Consider the following 25,758-nt stretch of genomic DNA (forward strand, 5'->3'; position numbering starts at 1 on the left):
AAAAATGGTCAAAGTTCTTACTAATTGCTCCATAAACTGAAATTAGCATCATACGCTAGTGGTGCTTGCAGGGCGTGTAAGGTGGTGGTAGCTGCTAAACATTTGAAGTCCCGTAATTATGTACATATTTTTCAAAAGTGAGAGAAAGTCAGCAAAATACCCCTAAAACTGTGAATAGTATCACATGTTCCAGAAAATACCACTGGCCGTGATACTCTGCTGGAAACTGCAGAGTAAACGAAATGGTGAATATTGCCTGAATTTACTTCTGCTGACGTTGCTGTTACTTGATCAAGGTGCAGAGTACAAAGGCCAAGTCACATTTCGGGATGCTGGGTGACCTAAGAATGGGTGGGGGTGGTACTTGTGATGGTAGTTGGGGACCAGTAGGACCACACTGCAGCAGTGGGGTTGGGGGGATGCCAGTTTTGGGTAATAAATTATGATCATTACGATTAGACTAAAAGGATTTATCTATTAAGTTACAACTGTTTAAAAAAGATCAAAAGTACACTACTCGGCGGCTATCTTGGATATAAATTAAGGTAATTATATGACAGTTATGGGCCATTAATTACGTCCTAAGTAAACAAAACGAGCTCAAGTGAGCGGCCGGCCATTGTGGCCAAGCGATTCTAGGCGCTTCAGTTTGGAACCACGTGACCGCTACGGTCGCAGGTTCGAATCCTGCCTCGGGCATGGATGTGTGTGATGTCCTTAGGTTAGTTGGGTTTAAGTAGTTCTAAGTTCTAGGGGACTGATGACCACAGAAGTTAAGTCCCATAGTGCTCAGAACCATTTGAACCAAGTGAGCGACTTACATAAGAGGAGCTAGGGCAAGCGGCCGGTTGGTTTACATAAGGAGAACAAGGGAACCTTCGTCACATGACCTGCATACCACCCCTGAATTTCGTCCATAAATCGGACTTTTAATAAAAAAATTAGTCATCAGAGTCCAAACAGCAATAGACTTCTTCAGATAAAATGAACGTTCACTGTGAATCAGAACTGTTAAAGAGACAGTGTTCTCTTTTATGCTCAGATAACAGTTCCTGACAACATTTAAACATTTAAATTTTAGTGCTTTTAGTGCACAATGTTTTGCTAGAATAATGTTTTAACTCTGCGCGATAGTCGTTGCATCAACCACGCTGAGATCCGTAGGACATTACTTCGAATCTTGCACTATCACTATCATAGTTCAGCTAAACTTTTTTTTTTTTTTTTATAGGAAGTGAAAAATAGGATTTGCATTGTTCTTGAGTTGGATTTCAAGTGGTAGATTACGTAACTAAAATGGACGTTTATTATTGGACTACACATGCTTTCATAGATGATCATAATTAAATTTGTAAATATTTTTAGAAAACTAGAGTAATGAAGAGTCGTTATCACCATTACCGATTGAATCTGAAGAAGACAGGCCCACTGTCACAAATGGCGGAGATCACGATAAATCTACGAAAAATAATGGACAACCTTGAAAGCTGCACGACGCTGTTTGCGGATTTAACTATGGTACATGGAGAAATCCTAGTGATAGATAAATATAGCGAAATGCAGGAAAACCTATGAAGGGTCGACACTTGTTGTAGGAAACGACAATCAACAAAGTAAGTACACAGAAAGACCTGTCAGTGTTACATTACACGATTACGAAACCCTTGTATTGCTCCTCACTTTGGGTTCTTGACAAGGGAGTACCGGGAGAGATAAATCGAGCTGTTGTCCTTTGTACCTTCTGTATTTCAACAGGTTCGTTTAGCAAGCGCAAAAACGTCACGGAAATTTGCCTCCAGCTCCAGCTCCAGTCGCAGGCGCTAGATGAGAAGCTTTGTGTGTCCCGGTGTAACTTTCTGTTTAAGTTCCGAGAGTGTACGTTCCTAGAAAAGTCCGCCCACATATATGGCACCGAAAACCCATGAAGATAAAATTGGAGGTATTTCTGACAGTCGTTCGTCCCGCACACCGTAAGCGAGTGGAACAGGAAAGATGCCAACATTTTTATGGATCACCTGTATCCCTTCTTGGCTTGATGTCTTCCCCGACAGCAATCGAATTTTCCAGCAGAATAACGGTCCCTGTCAAAAGACCATAATTATGTTGCAGTGGTTTGAAGAGCGTGATAGTGAAAGGACTGGGGTTTATCCACGCCCATCGAAATCGTGGGGTAGCAGGACCTGGCCCCTCCTTGTTAGCAACCTATACGTCAGCTTTTCAGCTTAACCAACTGAGCAGACCCGAAACAATCTGAATGGAAACGGAACTTGAGGACTCTTCAAATTTTATATATATAGACTTTAATGCTAGTATCATCATTAGTTTTGAGCATCTCTAGGGTTTCAGAAGACAACTGCATGAAAGCTATAAAACAAATAGTAAATAGTCACACATCAGTGGACACAGCACCCTTCAAAGTTTTTAATTCGCATTATGGGAAGTCAGTATGAGCAGCGTTTGTGAAATGGTAAGCGTCAATACGATAGTCTAACTCTTCTTGTACACATCGCAACACTTCGTAGTCGATGTCAGCGACTGCATTAGTTATTCTTCCTTGCAACTCTTCCAAATTAACTGGCAGTGGCGGCAGAAACACACGACCTTCGACATAGCCCCATAAGAAGAAATCACATGCATTTAATTCAGGTCAGTGTCATCCAATGCTGAGGCATTTCGATACTGAAGTAATGACGAACGTGTGAAACAAAGTGTGGTGAAGCACCATCTTGCAGAATGAAGTCTCCTTTGGTTGCTGTTATTGTGGCATTAGCCATGGCTAGAGCAAGACCAGTTACAAGAAACCAGGCTCAGTCTTCTTTGCAATGCAAAACTTTCAAAGGGACGTGAAAAAATTATATTAACTTTTGGTGTATTGCAGAAGTGTTTAACAATCTCATTTAGACATTTTATGCCCCATAAATGTACGTTATGACGATTTATCTTTCCAGACCCATGAAACGCGTCTTTGTCACTACATATCAATTTCCTTAAAACGACGTCTTCACCCAGTAGCTACTGCAATCCGTTAGCAAAAATCAGAACGAAGCTCATTGTTTCAAATAGTTAACGCTTGCACCAACTGCAGAGGTTCGCGTAGAATGCGCCAGACAGTTCATAGCGGTATCTGCAGTTCTCTGCTCGCACGTGTCGTACATTTCTTCGGACTCGTGAGGAATGATTCCCGCACACGTTCCAGTATCTTTTCTGACGATCGCAGCAGTCCTGGTTTCTTCGCACTACATACGTAGTGGAATGCGCTGTACCACCAGTGGACTGTTTTATATGTTGCAGCTTTTATCTGATATTTGGTACAAAGTCTTCGTGTCAACCGCCACAATTAACCCACGGTTAGCGAATTCAAAGACACAAAACGCATGTGTTGCACCATTATACTGTACACCATGTCCCGACACGCCTGCCCCCAAGTGGCGCGCTCTTCAACTACGCCACTGCGTGGATTGTGAATCGAAACTTGGAGAGATGTTCTATCCACTGATATGTGTAATTTTTCTGCACTTTTTGTAGTTTTCGAGCAGTCATCTCCCGAAATCCCACAAACACTTCGAAAAGTAATGAGGTACAAGAAAAGAGGGCATTACAAGCCGGATGCCCTGTATACGGTCTTCTCCCACATTCTTCGCTTATTTACCTCATTCGAGAGTTACAACTTCGAGAGATGAATCCTATACAGAAAATAGTGCACAAGTATGAGCCAGTGTTCAAGATTTTGGCGGAGCGGATGGCGGCAAGTTGTGCCACGCTGACTGGCAGCTGGTGCCCCAGGGGCCGGACAAAATTAATGTCGCAGTCACCCCACCAGCTGAACCCTTTCTCAACGCAGGCGCTATGCAAAATTAATACCCAAACTTTCACATCTGCATCTGCCTCCTGCGTACGCCATTCCTGAAAATTTCTGTCAGTTGCAATAAAAAAAGTAAATTTGCAAACCACTCTCGATGACTATTCCTATTAGACTAATCGTGAACCCCATACAGAATATTCATTTAAAATATCAGATAATTCCTGTCGGTAAAAAATGAAGTATATATTCTAGTACTACTCTATTGCTTTTGTAGGACCGTTTACTGTATAATTTCTTGGATTTTCGCAGTCTTTTCTTCATTGCACAGGTTAGTAAAAAAAATAGTTTTTAAGTTAATTATGATCGTCTTTTGTCATGCTGTAATTAGTATTTATAGACATTATAAAAGGCTTTACATACACTGGTCTCTTATTCGTAAGGCAAGAGTTTTAAAGTTCTGCGTGTGGAAAAAAAAGAACAAAAGAACACGATAGGATCATAAGGAGAAAGGAGAACGAAAACAACAGGGAGGATTTAGTATTGAATCTTGTTTTTATTCTTCCTTCAGATACTAAGTCTCCTGTCTTGTTCAGCTTTGCTGCTAGGCGTATCGCGAGCACTTATACTGATGAGGTAAAACATTATGACCACCTGCGTAGTAACGTGTTGGCAAGGCAGCACAGCAAGATCTGTGAGGCATAGGTTCGACAAGACCTTCATATGATTCCGGAGATATGTTGCACAAGGCGTCTACGCACAGGTCGCCCAGTTCGGGGAAATTAACCGACCGGTGGTTTGTGGGCGCGGAGGTGGCGTCCTACTGCGTCCCATATTTGCGTTCAGATTCACATCAGGTGAATTCGCTGAGCACATTATTTTACTATCATGTTCCTCAAGCTACTGTAGCACAGTTATGGCCTTTTGAAACGGGCAGTTATCCTGCTGAAAAATTCGATTGCTTTCGGGGAAGACATCAAGCCTGAAGGTATACAGGTGGTCCACATAAATGTTCACGTAGTCCATAGCAGTCGTAGTACGCTCGATTACTGCCACAGGTGCATGTCTGGAGCAGCCGTTCGCCTGGATGACAGCATATCCGGACACAACGACCTCATGTAACAACACTTTTCCATTGATCTACCATTCCGTCTCAGTGATACCGCACCCACTGTTGTCGTAATAGACGCTGTCGTTGGGCTAACATGGGACCACATAGGATCGTTCGCTGTAGAGCCCCATGTTCAACAACGTGCGATGAACGGTGTGCTCCTACATACTCATGCTTGCACCAGCATTGTTCTCTAACACAAAATCTGCCGCAGTGCTGCTTCACAGAGCGGGGAAGAATACCATCTCCACGTTCTGTGATGAGGGAGGTATGGTTATCCAAGACTTTTTCGCCTATTCGTGGTTTCACGGTCCTTCAGTCACTTTCCATAGATTCTCTGGAGCCGGCCGAAGTGGCCGAGAGGTTGTAGGCGCTACAGTCTGGAACCGCGCGACCGCTTCGACCGTAGATTAGAATCTTGCCTCAGGCATGGATGTGTGTGAGGTCCTTAGGTTAGTTAGGTTTAAGTAGTTCTAAGTTCTAGGGGACTGATGACCTCAGAAGTCCCATAGTGCTCAGAGCCATTTTTTAATTCTCACGACAGTAGCGCGAGAAACTGCCGACCAGCTTTGCCTTTTCCGAGATATTCGCTAGCAGGTTCCGTACAATAACAATTTACCCTTCGTCAAACTCGCTTCTATCATTCGATTTCCCCATTTGCGGCTCTTACCGTCTTTGGAATGAGTCCCCATTGACTTTTCTCCTCTTATAAGGAGCGTTTCACAATTCCTTTTACAGGCAACAAGGGGCTGTAGAGGGGGCGTAGTAGACAAAGATTTGATAAGGAACCCATGTCCGGAAATTCACCGTTTGGAAATAAAGTAAGTTTTACCATTTTCAAATCTCCCGCTTCACGGCAGGCACATAAATTGAGAATAGGGGAACAGGTACTGGTGGAGTTATTTTGGAAGGTTTGCCATTGTCACACCGTCAGTTAGTGTGTTTGCAACATGGTGGCGCAACCGCGCATTTTGCACATGCCGTCCGCGATCATCTCAACCATACACACGGTGAAAACTGAATAGGTCGTGGTGGGTAACTCCCTGGCCACCATGGTCACCAAATTTAAACCCTCTCGACTTTTTCTTGTGGGACCGTACGAAGAGCCTTCTGCATGAGACACTCGGGTAGTCGGAAAAATATATCTCTCTGCGCGAGTTCTGGCGCCAGCAGAAATTATCCAGCACACATCAGGGTTATTGGACCGTGAGCATGCAAGCATGCGTCGTAGATACACCTTGTGCAAGGAATAGCAGGGTTGCCACGTGGAACAGCTCCTGTAGAGCACACAGATCAGTGCTCATTGTCTCCGATCTTCAAATCTGTTTTACAACAAAGCCGTACATTTCTGGATATGGATTCATGACCAAAACTTTATCTATTAATTTCCCTCTAGTGTCCCTAGAATTTTGTGATAGGAGTTGTGAAAGACCTTGTATAACTTTCCTTACTGCTTCATGTGCCAGTAACGGCACCAGGCGGCATTCTGTCTCGCGATAAGCGGTGATCGGAATGTTTCGGCTCGTAACTGTACTCGTATCTGTACCAGACTGTGTTGTGAGGCACCTGGTGGCTGCGTTCTCGTAGACTTGGCTCTCTTCACGCAAGTTGTGATTAACTTATTACGTGTCGTGCTTTCACCGCCATTTAACCACTTTTCATAAATGCTCACGACAGGAGCACGTGAACAGCCGACCAACTTCGTCTTTTCTGAGATACTCGTTTCCAAACGCCGGACGATAACAATCAGCCATTTGTCAAACTCGCTTCTGTCAGTATCTTCAGACAGCCTTACTACACAATCATTCGGAAAGCCTCTACAGGATGTCGAGTGAGTTATCGAATGTATTCCCGTTTGCCTTCATATTCACCATGCGCTTTTACTCACAAAGGCTGACGCGGACAACTGCGGCAGGTGTTTCCGTGGTTCATCGGTTGACTCCATCGTCAAGAACATGTTGGTGCCAAGCCGGACATCTCGATTGCTCTGAAGATCCTACAGGTGTTTCAGAAGAATAGTAAATATGTTGAGGGCTTGTACCATTTCGAATATAAAGTTCCATAGTAGATGTGTCCAATTTTTTTGGTTACGGAGGCAGAGCTATACAACCAAATACATACTCTCACAAACTGTTAAGCAAAGGCAAAATATTAATTTCGTAGTTGATTTTCATAAATTACACCTCCAACTTCAATGTACTTTTGAATTCTCTTGACGACAGCACCTGTAGCTCTTCAGAGGTTGTCTTAGCATTCTTCTATGAGATCAGCAGTATTCATAATCCGAACCATCATTTCGTCCCTTGTGTGTACTTTTTCTTTCTAGACTTCGCCTTTCAACCATCCTTACGGGGAAAAATTTGAATAGACAGTATCCAGGGACCTTGGTGATCCGTCTTCCGGGAAGTGTTAGCCTTAGATTATGTGTTATCTGATCATGAGAATGTGTAGTGGCCCTGTAATGTTGTAAGAACATACACATCATTTTAGCCAAAGGAACCTCTTCTAATAATGCTGGAAGCTCGATTACAAAAAAGTCTAGATAACCGGCCCCTGTAAAATGAGGTGGTAGCACAACAGACACAATATGCTGACTATCTGTCATATCACACGACACTTTTACACAAAAGTGTTCTTGCAAATGTGTCTTCACAAAGTTACATGGCTTTTCGTCGGATCACCGATTTGAGTGGAGAATTTTGTTGATACCGCCACAAGTGAAAGTGGTTTCACCAGTAAACAGTGGTAATGGGATTACTCCGTGATTTCTAATTAGCCAACGACAAAATTCTAAATTCCAGTTGTCTGCCTCCGTTCTACCAACTGAATAATGTCTTCATTTCCACGTTCAGATCAGATGTGATTGATTGGCCATACACCAGTACCACACAGTTTAGTCAGTACACCAGTTAACACTCCTGAACATAGTACTTGTCAGTCAAGAAACTGTCTATTGTATTTTCTATAAGCAGCAGTACTTCCACTACAAAACCCACACACAAATAACATATCGGCATAACCAGCATTTGCAAATACGTGCGGCATGCTTGGCCAATACATCACAATCACAGTAGAAAATTTCTGCTACTTAAACTCAAACGTAGCTTCACAACTTGAATTTCAAAACGAAAATGACAGTCGATGAATAAACCCATATTAACTCGAGTAGCAACACGCGAAATGAAAACTTATCTCTGTAGCCAGCTATGTAACTGTAACCAATGAAAACTGGACACATGTTACGCGGAATGTTTTATTCGAGTTCGTAAATATTGCCACTGCCTAAAATATTTACTATTGCTGCTGAAAAATCCTGTGTACCTAAACTCTCCTCCGAAGATGCTTGGAAGTTCTGTCATTAGTTACTTCGATTCTTCAAAGTTTCACTGACGCCACTGGTAAGGATTGTGATAGAAAGAAGTGTGTGTGTGTATGGGGGGGGGGGGGGGGGCGGGCGAGTACGACTGATACTCTCTGTCACAGCTTGTAATAAGTAGAAGACCTTGAAGGCAAGTTAACGAGCGCAGTGGAGAATTTGTAACGTACTGGCCTCCCCTTCGGACGGGCGGCGTTTCACATCCTCTTCTGGCCATCCCGATTAAGGTTTTCCGTGGAAGGAAGGAAGGAAAGAAAGGAGATTTCAGTCTAACGTCCCTTCGATGACGCGGTCATTAGAGTTAGAGCGTAAGTCCCGAATCGAGAAGAATGGGGAAAGAAATCGGAAGGGGAATTTACAGACACCAAGATCTATAAGCCCAAAGCACCTACAAAAAAATTCGCTTACTGTTTATGTTATTTGTTACATTGTCCAGAACGACTGAAGAAAACGCTGTAGTCGTAACGAAGATTGTGTAGAGTTGTGCTGATAACAGTCGACACTTTCCTCATTTCTCGTACGATAAAATAAATTTAGTTATTGACTAATACGTTTAAAAAAAAAAACCTGCAGCATGGGTGGCAATATTTCCTTGAGTGCTTCCTTGCGAAAGGAGTGTCACGGTTTGACTTGCCCTCTACGACGAGGTCATTAGAGGTGGGACCAAGCTCTGATAGAACAAACACAAAGAAGGAACTCTGTCGTGTTATGTGTAAATTGCTCGTCCCTTCATTTGCAGAACATATTTAGGACACCTAATACTGCTCTTGTAGAATGAGAGTCTATTGGTGTACCATCGTGTCACCAGGATCGGTACTGTTCCATGAGGAGGTGGTTAAAATGAAAATGTGTTCCAGGTTTCTGTACATAAAGTACAATCGCGTTAAAACAAGTTAATAATCCTTAGTTAAAGTACTACACTCGTTCTTATATACTGATGCAACAACAATGTTGCCACATATTGCGGAATAGACACTCCTGGCCGTAAAAACTGTATCACCATGAAGATGGCTTACAATAAATGTCACATTCTCATGATTTGTACTGCATGCTTCGGTACGCAAAGGTTCAGCACTTCACTGCAACCACACAAAGTGGGTTGGAGTGGCACCATCAACCTAAGGAATGATTATACGGCTGGTTCCTTATCCAGATATCGCATTTAAGAATTGCTTGTTTGTGAGAAGATCGTGTCATGCATCGAGTAAGGAGAAACATCCGCCAGCAGTTGACGGAATAAGGCGGTGGCAGGATTGTGGGCTATTGAGACTATGATTTATTGTTCTACGATATTGCTTGCGTGGTGGGGATCCAGTTACTGTTTTGAGAATATGGAATCGATGAGTTCAGGAGGACCATACTCGACGTCGCACAGGATCGCAACGCCTCGCACGACTATCGCCCGAGAGGATAAACACATCATGCGCTCGGCCATGCAGCAATTGGACTTGTTTGCAGCAACTGGACTTGTTTGCAGCAAGACAAGTATGCATACAGACAGTGCGACGACGTCTGGAGGAGCGTGGACAGTAGGCAGGCCGACCACTGCTGCTGATTCTCTGAGGCGGTAGCAGAGAGAGGCCCATCGATAGTGGTGCTGCCAACTATATCACTGAACACAGGAGTGGTACACCACGTTGTATGTTTTCGGGAGTTACCGGTCTGCATACAGCATAGCAGTGCGTCCCGCACCTGGCTTAATGTTATGGGATGCCATTGGGTACATAACACTATCACTTCTGGTTATCATAGCCGGCAATTTGGACAGCAAGTGTTACATTTCTCACGTGTTAAGACCGGTGGCTGTACCCATGCTTCATTGACTCCTTGGTGTTGTCTTACAGCAAGATAGCACAAGACCAACTGTTGCCCTTGGTGTACTGACACACCTCGATACAGAGGGAGTAAGACTGTCGCACTGGCCAGTGTGTTCTCGAGATTTGTCATCCACTAAAAAATCTGGTCATTGGTTGCCACGAGACTGGCTAACCACCAAACGCCAGCCACCACAACTGATGAACTCTGGCGCAGGGTTGAACCAGCATAGAATGAAGTACATATATCTGTCATTAAAACTCAATTCGACTTGATGCTGAGCCAGCTTAGGGTCTTTGTTGCTGCCAGAGATGGCAGCTCTGTGTTGCTAATTGCGGACGCTGTACATCCCCAATAACCACCAAATTTAATGACGTATTCTTGTATTGTACTTTGTACCTACAATAAATAAAACTTCTTTATTTGCTATGCTTCCTGGGGATGGAATTTTAATAGCCAACAGTGTATTTTAATTACTTCTTCACATAATGTGCTTAATATTGTAGAGTTGTCTGCTATTACTGATGTATGGTGTTTGTTGTTTCAGGTGTACCTGGCACTATTTCAGCCTCTCAGGGTAACTCGGCATCAGTTCAAGAAGGTGCTCAACTGCATGCGGAATATCCGAAAGCTCAAGTACCAAGAAGTGTACGCGCAGGAGAAAGTGACCAAAGTGGACAGCCTGTCGTTAGTTCTGACTGGCAAGTGAGTATTCCAACTCGTAACAAAGAGCTTCTTTCTAAATCTAAGTAAGCAACCAAGAATCAAGCTACAGTCAGTGATTGGCTGCCGTCCCATTGACAATTGTTCTATATATTCTCCAGTAATGATCTGACAAGCATTAAAATACTATATAGGAACTTTCTTAGCTTTCACCTTAGTTATTTTCCCATTACTTTGATTGCTTCGTGGTTTTTTTTAATAACGAATATGAAGATAAAAAAAGTTATTTTTATTTGCTACAGGAAGAGCCTATTTCACCCGATAAAATCATGTCATATAAAGATGCAAGCAGGATATTTGTCTGACTTCATTACAAAATGTAGAACAGCATATATTACGTAACCAAATTGTATATATATACAGGGTATCCCAGGAGCAATGATCTATATTCAGGGATATGACAGGAACGATAATTTGGAGTAAAGAAGTGAAGTAAACATAGGCCCTAAAGTGCATATATTAAGGAACTATGAGCAATTCCTCATCTTGGATACTGTGAAACAAATATCGTCTGCTGCACGCTCTTTTTCCATATTTTGAAGGATGGTAGCATGGCCTAAAACAAGAAAAAGAAGTCAAGTGAACATGGGCTCTAAAATGCACACCTTAAGAACTGTGACCAATTGTTTACCTTCGCCACTGTGAAACACATCTCTTCTACTGAACAAGTGCTCATAGCTCTCAAGGTATGCTTTGCAGAGCCCATGTTTACTTGACTGTTTTGCTTCGAATGATCATTCCTGTGACATCCCTGAATATTGGCTATTCCTCATGGGACACCTATATAACTGAACAATTACCTGACAAGCACCCAGGAAACATGGTCGGATGTCAAAGTAACTTCGTAAACACACACACACACACACACACACACACACACACACACACACACACACACACACACACACCATCGGGTGTATAAATAATTAGAGCAGCAATTCTCTATGACAAGTAGAACGGTTAGTATTTTTCGTGTTAAATGTTGCTACCAGGCCTAGTACGGTATATAAGGGTTGTGAACAGCGTAAGACGTTGAGCGATCACTGTGAAGGACACGGATATGCTGTATAGTCATGAGGGACAGCGCTATCTGGGCCTGACAGAGTTTGAAATGGGCCTCATTGCGGGTATCCGTATGGCCGGCTGATGAAATCATGCTGTATCCAGATTCTCCGAGCATTCAACGTGACAGGGGCCTGATGTGTGACTGCATGGGAATGTGTGGGCAGGCGTTGTCTTCGTCAAGGTTCCGGCCGACCACGCCTGACCACTACGAGGGACAATCGTCGTATTTCTCACCAAACATATCCTAATCCCTACACATATGCGCCTGCTATCCAAGAACAAGTAAAATGGAAAACATTTTCCGGATCATTCCGGAGCTGGTACAGAAACCAGTATGTGTGATTTTATGTTTCTTCCGTAGGCCAATCCGAAGATGCTAAATAAAGTTGAAACGCGTCATTCAGGAAGTAATAAAAAAATTTTACACTGCAACGAAGACCGTTTATTCCCTCATAATATTCCCTGCCACATTCTATGTCATCTCGCACAGTTGCTAAGAAACAAGCAGCAACCAGACTAATGAACTACCGTCCCGTGTGTAGGCTACCGCTAACATAACACAAACGGCTGCTTTTGGTAGTTATTTAGGGATGTATGACGGCACAACGGTATGTCACGGGCATCTTCCGTCTTCATGTGTTACCCCCCATCCGACAGTATTGTGGAGCCATTTTTCAACAGTATAACAGTCCTCCACACATGAGAAGAGTCTCTATGAGCTGTCAGCGTGATGCTGAGATACTCACATGACCAGCGAGATACCCAGAACCTGTGTGGGACCAGCTCGGACGTTAGCTCCGATCCAGTGCCAGTGTATTGGATATCGATGAGCAATTACAACAGTTATGGACTAACTTGCTTCAGGAAAGGATACAACTGTTTATGACACCCTTCCTAACCTAATCAGTGCATGCATCCAGGCGAAATGGGGTGCAATGTCGAGCTTATAAGCAGGCAAATTTGTTTCGGATTTGTAATGACTGAAATAACATCGCACAGCCTCTAAGCACATTAAGTTTCATTCCGTTTCCTCCGCACCTTCTAGGCACTTCAGCTTTTTTGTCAGACAGTAAGTATACAGTGATTACAAACTTAAGTCAAATTAACAGAGAACTTGGCAGTATGAGCCCACTTATCATAATGACATTGTGCCACCTGCAGCCTGGACGTGTGCACTGATACGTTTGGGAAGGGTATCGTAAAGCTGTTGAATCCTCTCCTGAGGCAACCTGGCCAACACCTCTTGCAACTGGTCCTTGATATGTTGGATACTGCCACGGGGACAGAGTTGGCGTCAGAGGTGGTCACATAAATCTTCTATCAGCAACAGATCTGGAGTCTTGCTGGCCACTGGTGTACCTTAGTATTACACACATATTACACAGATACACGTACCACGAGTGAACGAGCATTGGCCTGTTGAAATTGGCATCACGATATCGTTGTATGAGAGGTAACGCATGAGGACGCAGGATGTCCGTGCGTACCGTAGCGTCATCATACACTCCTGGAAATTGAAATAAGAACACCGTGAATTCATTGTCCCAGGAAGGGGAAACTTTATTGACACATTCCTGGGGTCAGATACATCACATGATCACACTGACAGAACCACAGGCACATAGACACAGGCAACAGAGCATGCACAATGTCGGCACTAGTACAGTGTATATCCACCTTTCGCAGCAATGCAGGCTGCTATTCTCCCATGGAGACGATCGTAGAGATGCTGGATGTAGTCCTGTGGAATGGCTTGCCATGCCATTTCCACCTGGCGCCTCAGTTGGACCAGCGTTCGTGCTGGACGTGCAGACCGCGTGAGACGACGCTTCATCCAGTCCCAAACATGCTCAATGGGGGACAGATCCGGAGATCTTGCTGGCCAGGGTAGTTGACTTACACCTTCTAGATCACGTTGGGTGGCACGGGATACATGCGGACGTGCATTGTCCTGTTGGAACAGCAAGTTCCCTTGCCGGTCTAGGAATGGTAGAACGATGGGTTCGATGACGGTTTGGATGTACCGTGCACTATTCAGTGTCCCCTCGACGATCACCAGTGGTGTACGGCCAGTGTAGGAGATCGCTCCCCACACCATGATGCCGGGTGTTGGCCCTGTGTGCCTCGGTCGTATGCAGTCCTGATTGTGGCGCTCACCTGCACGGCGCCAAACACGCATACGACCATCATTGGCACCAAGGCAGAAGCGACTCTCATCGCTGAAGACGACACGTCTCCATTCGTCCCTCGATTCACGCCTGTCGCGACACCACTGGAGGCGGGCTGCACGATGTTGGGGCGTGAGCGGAAGACGGCCTAACGGTGTGCGGGACCGTAGCCCAGCTTCATGGAGACGGTTGCGAATGGTCCTCGCCGATACCCCAGGAGCAACAGTGTCCCTAATTTGCTGGGAAGTGGCGGTGCGGTCCCCTACGGCACTGCGTAGGATCCTACGGTCTTGGCGTGCATCCGTGCGTCGCTGCGGTCCGGTCCCAGGTCGACGGGCACGTGCACCTTCCGCCGACCACTGGCGACAACATCGATGTACTGTGGAGACCTCACGCCCCACGTGTTGAGCAATTCGGCGGTACGTCCACCCGGCCTCCCGCATGCCTACTATACGCCCTCGCTCAAAGTCCGTCAACTGCACATACGGTTCACGTCCACGCTGTCGCGGCATGCTACCAGTGTTAAAGACTGCGATGGAGCTCCGTATGCCACGGCAAACTGACTGACACTGACGGCGGCGGTGCACAAATGCTGCGCAGCTAGCGCCATTCGACGGCCAACACCGCGGTTCCTGGTGTGTCCGCTGTGCCGTGCGTGTGATCATTGCTTGTACAGCCCACTCGCAGTGTCCGGAGCAAGTATGGTGGGTCTGACACACCGGTGTCAATGTGTTCTTTTTTCCATTTCCAGGAGTGTAGTTCCCTCAATCACTATCAACCGTGATCTGAAATCTTATCCTGACGGTTCGCAACACCGTGACCCTGGGAGTAACACCGCCGCATGTCTCCAAAGCATTGGAGCAATGGACTCCGTTCCAAGGTCGCCACCATACTCGGCGAGCGATAGTTATCCCGAGAAGAGCAGAACCGCGATTCGTTGTGGAACATAGTGCACGCGATTCATCAGCAGTCCATGCAGCCCAGTTTTCATCACCACTCAAAACGTAGTGTAAGAAGGATGCTTACGTCTTACAGCTTGACCTAGGACCCATGGATCGGTATGCTACTTGTAGTACCTTGGGGCATTCATACTTACAACTAATATGATAGAATTTCAGGGTCGCCACAAGCCTAAGCCGACTCTTTAAGGCAAGAGAACCGACCGAACTGGAAAATGTTTATAATAAAGGGATTTACAATTGTTTTCCTTCTTTTTTTAATCACTTAGCTAAATTGTGCTGGTGATTTTCACCTTCTCTTTTATTACTGCCCTTATGAAATGACTCGTCAAAAGATACAAAAATGAAGAGAGCATTCTTATTGATTTTACAACTGAATTCGGGTATTAATATAACGATCATCGAATAATACGCAGGATTGATGGAATACAACTTATCACTGGTTTATTCAATTAGCAGTGCTCAATAATGGAGAGAATCAGGTACATTATAAGAAAAAACTGTCCCCTGATACGGGAACAAAATAACCTGCTTCTCTTTAATGAGAAGATCGTAACATTTGTGAAATTGAACGGAAGGAAAAGGATATGTAGTAATAAGGAAATGGCCATACACTCAGTTACTCAATTCAGACTCAGAAGATGGACTCAAGCAAGAAACTACCACCAGCACTTGCATGCAAAGGAGGAAAAGTGGGCAGAGAGAGTCCATTTCCATCACAGAATAGCAGCCGCATAAATCAAATCGATGGGGAATAATCTGTTCCAGCTTAAGGCCTCCACCTATTCCACACCCACGTGGTTCCCACATAATAGATTTGTTACGCCAGATTTCGCTCTTGCATGAAAACTTCGTAAGTAATTACATGTTATGATATTATTTGTAAATACTCGGTCACAACGATAGAAACTTATTATACAGGAAAGGTTGAGCAGGTGGCCCTTCAAATAACGAAAACCGTTACAATTCGAACAAAGAGTACGACGATCAATTCAGAAATCAAGGGCGTAAAGAAATTGAAAAAAACTCACACACATGAAGTAACAATCACCCTTACTTTCATCGAAGTATGGGCAAGTTATTTTAACTTAAACATGATTGAAAGTTTCTGTGGTGGGTAAATCGCACCACATTGTTCTACTGGAACAAAGTCAGCTCCGATCAGTGCAAAAATTGCACATAATCGTCAGCTACTAAGCTACCTCATCGCACAAATGCACTAGGAGACCCATGATGAACCGAACTTAAATATTTCATGCTGTTTACAACGGACAAAACGCAAACTTCGGAAGTTCCTAGCAGAGCAACATAGGACTACGTCTGTACTCACCAGTAACCAGCAGCAGAGTCCCTACCTCTTCACAAAGGTTCCATCGGCTACTGTCTGAAAACGAAACCAGGGAGAGCTTCCGTCACCAACCTGACAAACAAACAATACCATCTCCAGAAAGACTAGACTTCCTGCCCAAGTACAAGGATCTTGAGTTGGTCATCCTGCTCTCCCCTCCAAGCAGCGAGCACACAGCTCTCGCTGCAGCAGACGACGGCCAACTCAACTTCCACCACAAATAGATAGAAGAGACATCCAATCACTCATTTGTTTGTTCACCCACCCACCCACCCACACACACACACACACACACACACACAAGACGGTTCAGGGAAAGGAACAGGTATACATGTGGAAATACATGGTTTTGTGGCAAGAAAAACATTTCTCTGGCTTCAGTCCACGTACTCAAGCCTTCTTGGGTGGTTCATGCGCTCAACCACAGTTACACGGTGGGCCACATAATTCATAATTGCTTTATTTAGTAGAAAGTTCTTGTGAAACGGTTGTGTTGAAACGTTTCAGTAGCCGATGGCGTTGAGATTTTAACAGCGGCCTACGCATTGGATGGAAATTCCCTAACCAATAGTGCGGGATGGCACACAACGTTGCTAGGAATCCATTACTTGTTCTCTGATGACAGGTGCAGATACGGTTACGATGTATTTGGTGCACAACGCGGCCATTATCCCTTGTGTTGCTCAGATGTGGTCGACCAGAAACTTGACGACGACTCTGACCAACCCTCACATTCCTATGAACCCAAACACCGGCCACCATCACACCCGAATGTCCCACAAAGCTGGATATAGCACGATTCGACCAACCGTACCCACAATGAGGCCCCTTTCTAATGGTGCTGATAACGCTGTCTCGGTTGGCTACGCAGTACCTCCGTGTCCTTCACAGTCATCTGACGCTGTTCATACCCCCTTATATACCCTACAAGGGCTGGTAACCATTAAACAGGAACAACACAAAAGCACCCTCGTGGCCATTCTACCTATCACAGAGAACAGCAGCTCTTATCATTAGCATAACTACCTTTGGTGTGTACTCGTACGAAGTTACATTCACGTCCTACCTTGTCTTCTGGGTCGTCACTTTTTTGTCATTCAGTATGTGTATATCAGATAGCGTAAGACCTATACACGGAACTTAGAACTTCTCTAAGAGAAAAATAATGCTTAATTTTTGAAATTTCTAACAGCGTAATTGGGGAGGTTCTAGCAAGAAAGTGCTAAGCCATATTTTTATGCTTTCGAGATGAAGTCATATTAATGTTTGAGCAAATCCTCAAATCACGTCAATTCTTAAATTTTGCTTGAACACATGTAATAAGTTTCTCTGGTATATCTTATTTTGTTTTATGAGACACAATATGAATATTTTAAACTACATTATACAGAAACTAACGTTTTAAAATAAGATGGTATCTTTCTTGGCACTATGTTGAACAAAAAACGTCACCTGTATTAGACAAATATTTTCATTAACTTTATAAGTGCTTACAAACAAATATTTGTTTACTTTCTTTCTAAACATACAATGTTTCATTTCAAAAATAGATTAACAATGACCTAAAATACTTCTTCTATACTTTCTTCTCCATTATCATCACTAACAGCAGCAGGCAGCAAGTTGCGATAAAAGTAGTGGCAGATTGGCGGAACATAATCCATTAGCTTCATTAAATCATTCAGTTTGATTTTCTTAATTTCAACAGGTCCATTCTATTTCGGTCTTAGAGCCATGGTATTTGTGTTCCCTTTCTTCCTCGTAGACGCCTCTTCATACTTAATGTTCATTCTGTTTTTCAGTTTCATAACCCATGTGTTGGTTTGGTCAAACCTGAGGCATACAGTCTCTGAGAATTTAAGCTGAGCACCACTAACATATTGTTTCCTATTAGTACTAAGCAGGCCATTTTTCAGTCCTGTTATGTCAAAGAAATCACCACTTTCCATACTTATGACATTGAACTTGTGTTTACGGCCACAAGAGGCAATTATTTCTCTCCATTGTGAAAGAGAGAGTATTCGTTGGGTTGTCCCCTCTGATATTCTTCAATTTTAGCGAAGTCCCTATCAGAGGGCAGGTAAGTGTGTTCAGGAGTAAGGAAATAATGCTTAGTTTCTTCAAGCCGCTTTGCGTGGATCAGATGACTCCAAACTGCCATTATATTCCAGTTCTTATTCTGCCCCCTGCAGCAGTCAAAAAAATACATTAAGGTTTTTTTTCCAGAGACGGGTGTTGTTTTCAAATATTTAAATATTTGAGGATACGGCTACCAACCAATCTCACCACTACCTCGGCCTGCAAAACTTTCATCCCAAACAATCATATGTCCAATATTCTGGCCACAATCATGTATTCCAACATTATATGTCCAAAGTTTTCTGGAGTAGAAGGCAACAGATGAATTGAGCGTGGGAGCGGGCAATTTTTGCTGCAAATCTATGGATATGACATGTGTATTAGGGTCGTGCTTGGACAACTCTGAAAATTCAATTAGTTTGGACTTCAGATATCCTGCATAACGCAAGTTCAATTCCTTTTTTATGCGTGTGGCATATTTCTCTTCCTCTGCCCCATTTTCTATCTTTATGTGGAGGGAGTCACATATTTTACATGTATCTACTGCTGGGAATTTAAAGCCTATATTATATTCTTCACGGAATATTTTTCTGCACTTACTTTTAGATACTGCTTGTATGTTTGCATCCTTGCAGTATTGACAGTAATTTTGATACAGCTGTGTGATATTCATATCACTGCCGAAATAGACACTCTCAGGATTTTGTGACCTACTGTAATGAGAGCAGCACTTGGGAATGGACTTAACGTGAGCATGGACAGCATTCACTGCATCACTAGTATAAACATTAGGCCTATTGACGTGTTTACCTTGTTCATCGGGAGGAAGTGTTCAATCTTTAATTTTTATTTTCGACATTATATTGTTGATACGCCCTCTATCATTATGTAGGCCATGAATGCTCATAAGTGATTTTTTACAAACTCTCACTGACTTTCCATTAGCCTTCACTCTAAAAATGAAGGTATTGTTTCTGTAACAATTTTCTGCAGAATTTTTCTTGAATCCTAGTTTTACAGAACATGCTGCTAAAGAAGTAGGCATTTTGCTTATCTCCCCTGTCCCAAAATTCAGTGAACACATTTTTTATTCCTTCTTTATCGAACTGAAAGCATTGTAATGAACACATGCATTTCTCCTATTGTTGCTGGATTACCTGCAGTAGATGTACATTCACGACCTTCGTTTACTTTTTTGTTCTATAAACCGTCCTGGTGAGTCGCACCCTCTTTGTTGATCTTTGTTGTTTTGGAGGACTACTGAATGACAGTCTTTCATGTGATGCCGTTTTTCTTCGTGAAACAGAGTTACTGTCCGCCTAACAAAAGGAAATATATGTATATAAATTAAAGCATATTGTTGTAAACACCTCATAATAACAATCTATAACTTCAGATGTCTATATTACTCAGACTACCAGTTAAATTTTTCATGAATATTGATTTCGAATCCTTAAGTCAAGAAAGTGCCAAGCAACAATTTTACTTTTGGATTGGGTTGGATGAGTTGTTTGGGGGAGGAGACCAAACAACGAGGTCATCGGTCTCATGGGATTAGGGTGGGGAAGGAAGTCGGCCGTGCCCTTTCAAAGGAACCATCCCAGCATTTGCCTGGAGCGATTTAGGGGATCACGGAAAACCTAAATCAGGATGGCCGGACGCGGGATTGAACCGTCGTCCTCACGAATGCAAGTTCAATGTCTAACCACTGCGCCACCTCGCTCGGTCTTTTACTTTTGCCATATTTTGATACATATAACATAAAATTTAAGAACCTAGATGGTGTGACGGAATATATACTGCAATCATTCCATAAAGACAAGTAAATAAGTATCCGAAACGTGTCTCGTAAACATAACTCCACACTTTGTCCAGCCAGCACATACACATTGCGAATTATGAGAACAATATAATGCCAAGCAACACACACCGGCATTTCACGTTCTGATGTTAATTCGTCCTCAGAACGTGGTAAATGCTCAGAGTGAGAACTACAATCTGTGTCTTCGTCACTGTTTCCGGAGAAAAGTTCAGTTTCTTTTTAGAAGCCATCTTCATCACATTTGTTATGTTGCTTGACACTGACTTGCCAATACGGAAGATACGTAAAGCATTCGGGTAAGAACAGAAAATTGAAAACAGTGCATCTCGTGAGATTTTTGCAGAACCACTCGACGCCTTGATCTGCAGTATAACTCATTTTACAGAATGACACAGTTAGTTTCATTTGTCCAAAAATGTGACCCCTCAATGGTTTTTGGAGGATTGTATTTATCACGTTATGTTAGTATAAGCTCTTAGCCTGTCAGTAGTCGTTGTTTTGTATTTCAGTTTCGGCTAAGAATTGTGGTTGCTTCCTACGGTTCTGTCACCGTAACTTTCCCTGAATAGCACATTATATTTTAAATTATGTGCTGTTGTCGTCTTTAACGATCTGGTCGGGTATTCATCAAATTTAAGAACTTCGTTCCCAGAAGATAACTTGGACACACACAAAACTTTCATGTCTGTTTTCTAGCCTACAGACTAATGTAGCCTCGATTTCAGGGCAGTTTTGTTCATCTACTGGGCGACGGCTTAAGTACTTCTACATTTTTAATTCCGATATCCACACCTCGGTCGCAACACATCTTGTGCAGTCATCTCCGAGTTACGTGTCGCAGTGTTAAGACACTGATTGGAGTTCTCCGCGATTTCCCTAAATCGCCTGCGGCGAAGGTCAAGGCAGTTCCTTCCCTATGTTTTTCCAACTCTAGAGCCGGCCGGTGTGGCCGAGCGGTTATAGGCGCGTCAGTCTGGAACCGCGCGACCGGTACGGTCGCAGGTTAGAATCCTGCCTCGGGCATGGATGTGTGTGATGTCCTTAGGTTAGTCAGGTTTAAGTAGTTCTAAGTTCTAGGGGACTGATGACCTTCGCTGTTAAGTCCCATAGTGCTCAGAGCCATTTGAACCATTTGAACCCAACTCTAGAGTGTGCTAAGTCCCGAATGTCTTAATCGTCGACGGGACGTTAAACGCTAATTTTCAATTTCCCTTTTGCACGGTCACAGGACATAAGGTACATTCTGACTGTCCGCCACCCTCAACATCTCAAGTCGTAGAAATTAACTTAAAAAAAAAGTTAGTATTGATTAATCTTACAAAATCCATATCCTATACTATTACCATTATCGGATTCACAAAACTGTCATCTTTTTTTTTTCCTATAGGTACGTACTCTGTTGCCAAACCCTGCGCGCGCGCGCGCGCACACACACACACACACACACACACACACACACACACACACACAAACACACACACACACACACACACACACACACACACACTGATTAATCTTCCTCTTATTATGTATAATACCAAGGACTTGCTGAAACAGTACTACTCAGAATACCTGCTGTATTGAGTCCCAAAGGTGGACCCACATGCTGTGAAACCGGTGGCCATAATGTTTTGTGTTTTAAGTGCGTATCTGTATTTTTTCCCTTGTTTCCGTATGAGAACTTCGCCCCAATCGTTTTTAAATATGATTTTGGTACACCCTGTATGCTACCCAAAATTTTAAATGCAATAGCAAACCATCTAGTAAGTATACAGGGTACTCCCTTTACAGACTACCATGACTTGTAGAAGGGGAAGAGTAGACAATAGTTTGAGTTGAAACCACGTCCGGGAACGTACCGTTTCCGTGCTACAGCCGCTTGAAAAGATATTTGCTACACTATGTGATCAAAAGTATCCGGACACCCCCAAAAACATACATTTTTTGTATTAGGTGCATTGTGCTGCCAGGTACTCAATATGAGCGACCTCCGTAGTCATTAGACTTCATGAGAGAGCAGAACGGGGCGTTCCGCGGAACTCACGGACTTCGAACGTGGTCGGGTGATTGGGTGTTGCTTGTGTCATACGTTTGTACGCGAGATTTCCACACTCCTAAACATCCCTAGGTCCACTGTTTCCGATGTGATATTGAAGTGGAAACGTGAAGCGACACGTACTGCACAGAAGGGTACAGGCCGACCTCGTCTGTTGACTGACAGAGACCGCCGGTAGTTGAAGAGGATCTTCATGTGTAATAGGCAGACATTTATCCAGACCATCACATAGGAATTCCAAACTGCATCAGGATCCACTGCAAGTACTATGTCACTTAGGCAGGAAGTGAGAAAACTCGCATTTCATGGTCGAGCGGCTGCTCATAAGCCACACATCAGGCCGGTAATGCCAAACGACACCTCGCTTGGTGTAAGGAGAGTAAACATTGGACGATTGAACAGTGGAAAAACGTTGTGTGGAGTGACGAATCACGAGACACAATGTGGTGATCCGATGACAGCGTTTGGGTATGGCGAATGCCCGGTCAACGCGTCCGCCGCTCGTGGTCTCGCGGTAGCGTTCTCGCTTCCCGAGCCCGGGGTCCCGGGTTCGATTCCCGGCGGGGTCAGGGATTTTCACCTGCCTCGAGATGACTGGGTGTTTGTGTTGTCCTCATCATTTCATCATCATCCAGGAAAGTGGCGAAATTGGACTGAGCAAAGGTTGGGAAATTGTACGGGCGCTGATAACCACGCAGTTGAGCGCCCCACAAACCAAACATCATCATCATCTGCCCGGTCAACGTCATCTGCCAGCGTGTGTAATATCAACAGTGAAATTTGGAGGCGGTGGTGTTATGTTGTGGTCGTGTTTTTAAAAAAATGGCTCTGAGCACTATGGGACTCAACATCTTAGGTCATAAGTCCCCTAGAACTTAGAACTACTTAAACCTAACTAACCTAAGGACATCACACACACCCATGCCCGAGCAGGATTCGAACCTGCGACCGTAGCAGTCCCGCGGTTCCGGACTGCAGCGCCAGAACCGCTAGACCACCGCGGCCGGCGGTCGTATTTTTAATGGAGGGGGCTGTTCTTTTGCATGTCACTATCACAGCACAGGCCTACATGGATGTTTTAAGCACCTTCTTGCTGCCCAATGTTGAAGAGAAATTTGGGGATGGCGATTGCATCTTTCAACACAATCGAGCACCTGTTCATAATGCACGGCCTGTGGCGGAGAGCTTACACGAGAATAACATTCCTTTAATGGACTGACCTGGACAGAGTCCTGACCTGATTCCCATAGAACACCTTTGGGGTGTTTTGGAACGCCAACTTCGTGCCAAGCCTCACCGACCGATATTAATACCTCTTCTAAGTGCAGCACTCCGTGAAGAATGGGCTGTCATTCTCCAAGAGACATTCCAGCACGTAATTGAACGTATGCGTGTGAGTGGAAGTTGTCATCAAGGCTAAGGGTGGGTGAATACCATTTTGAATTCCAACATTACCGATGGAGGGCGCCACGAACTTGTAAGTCATTTTCATCCGGCTGTCCGGATATTGTTGATCACATAGTGTAGGTAAGTAAGCAACAGGGCAGTCGTTGTGGGGGATTAGGGGAGGGGGTTGCTTAGGTCGGATCGGCTGATGTCATATTTCTCTGACCTGGTTCGAGCCCTTTTCACGTGTCTGAGTGTTAGACCGACATAGGTGAGTACAATTATATAGAATACACCGACAAGATCCTTCTCTAGGCGAAGCTCACGGTATCGGGAGAGCTGCTCGTCGTCGTTATCAAGATCGTTATCCACAACTTCGGACTCCATCGCACACCTTTTTCGCCAAAATTACGCAACATTGCCGAGAAAGGGGTATCTTCACCGGCATCGGTAATGACTATGGTGCTCCAATGAGACGCCGCACACACGAATGGAAGAGGCTGTACTGCATCACGTTGAAGAGAACATCAGCATTCGTAGGTGGTCGCCACATCAAACCTTACTTGTAGTGGATCGGAATGCTAACCCTCCTTTGAAAGGGGCAAGAACGATTTAAAAGTAAAGAAAAGGCTTTGAGAAAACTGGTTAAGTTTCCTTTTTGTTTCTTTGCTTATTAATGAGTTGAATTGAAAACAAGTGATGTACTGGGTCACGCCTAATAAGTTATTTGTAAAAGTGTTCGCGCTACCAATATGTTTCCCGATGGTGGTGGCACGGAAACGGTACGTTTTCCGGACAAGGATTACAGCTCAAAATATTGCCTACTTACCCTCTATAGATCGTAGAAGTCCGTTAGGGGAATTTAAGAGCACTCTGTATACGTTTATGGCGTGCGAGGTGTGTGAAAAAAGTAATGAGACTGATTTTTTATCCACCAAAGGTCTTTTTTCAAATAACAGTATTGTCCCCCTCAGAATAGTTCCCTTTGGTAGATAAGCATCGGCTGAAATGTTGTTCGCATTGTTGGTAGCAGCGCTGAAATGCTTCAGCTGAAAGGGCCTTTAACATGTCAGTCACATTCTTTTGAATGTTCTCCAGTGTCCCAAAATGACCTCCTTTTAAAACATGTCTCAATTTGGGAAAAGAAAACTGTCATAAGGGCTTAAATCAGATGAATAGGAGGAGTGGTAGTGGCTATGGAACAACAGAAATATCTTTCGAGGTAAAAAATTCCTTGATGGAAGTGACTGTGTGACATAGGGCGTTGTTATGATGCCGCATACACTTGTCTGCAATGTCCGGTCTCACTCGATTCACCCTTTTCCTGGGTCTTTCAAGGACATCTTTGTGAAATACTTGGTTCACAATTTTAAGTCTTTCGCATGTGCTGAACTTCGGTTAAAATTTGATACCCATCATCCTTATTGCTAAACGTCGGTCTGAGTCTCACAAAATCACGCATACGTACGTTCTCGTTGGTTTTTAAAGTTGAATGTCTCCCTTAGTGAGGTTCATCTTCAGCACGTTCTCGACCTTCCAAAAATGATTTATGCCAGCGAAACACTCGTGCGTTTGATAAGGAATATTTCCCGTTGACCTCCCCCCCCCCCCCCCCAGGCGACTCCCGGTTCTTTCGTGAGTTCGTGCATGACGCACACGGGGCCTCCAGCTGTTGCGACCAATTCTTCAGTCCCTGGCTGCATTTCCTTCACCCTGCCCCGTCCCTCCCTATCCACACTCCTTCCCCGTTGCCACTTCCTTCCCCTCTCTCGGCGTTCTGATTTATGTCGACCTGGTTCCTTGTATTGGCTGTAATTTTGTTCCTTTTCCTGTTCTTTCATCCTTTTTGGCGTTTAGGTCCCCACTTGAGGTTTGACCTCCACTTCAAAATTTCCTGTTTTTAGTGTGAGCCATGTGGGGAAGAACTCCCTCCCTAGCATCTACGATGTGGATTCCTCTCCCCCTCTCCCTTCCCCTTCCCCAATCCCTTCCCCTTCCCCAATCCCTTCCCCACTGTAGCCTCCTTCCACCCTGCTAGGTCACCCGCACGT

General features: G+C 44.1%; 1 protein-coding gene across 1 annotated transcript in view; it reads left to right on the top strand.

The window, feature by feature from the left end:
* Positions 1-3,676: 3,676 nt before the first annotated feature.
* The window catches only part of LOC126184104 (popeye domain-containing 2), a 174,740-nt gene continuing 152,658 nt past the window's right edge, over positions 3,677-25,758 (top strand). Inside the window, exons 1-2 of the mRNA XM_049926467.1 lie at positions 3,677-3,745; positions 10,649-10,806. Of these exons, the coding sequence (XP_049782424.1) occupies positions 3,677-3,745; positions 10,649-10,806 (227 nt within the window). The remainder of the gene's footprint in view (positions 3,746-10,648; positions 10,807-25,758) is intronic.

The sequence above is a fragment of the Schistocerca cancellata genome, chromosome 4 (assembly GCF_023864275.1).
Source record: "Schistocerca cancellata isolate TAMUIC-IGC-003103 chromosome 4, iqSchCanc2.1, whole genome shotgun sequence".
Lineage (NCBI taxonomy): Eukaryota > Metazoa > Arthropoda > Insecta > Orthoptera > Acrididae > Schistocerca > Schistocerca cancellata.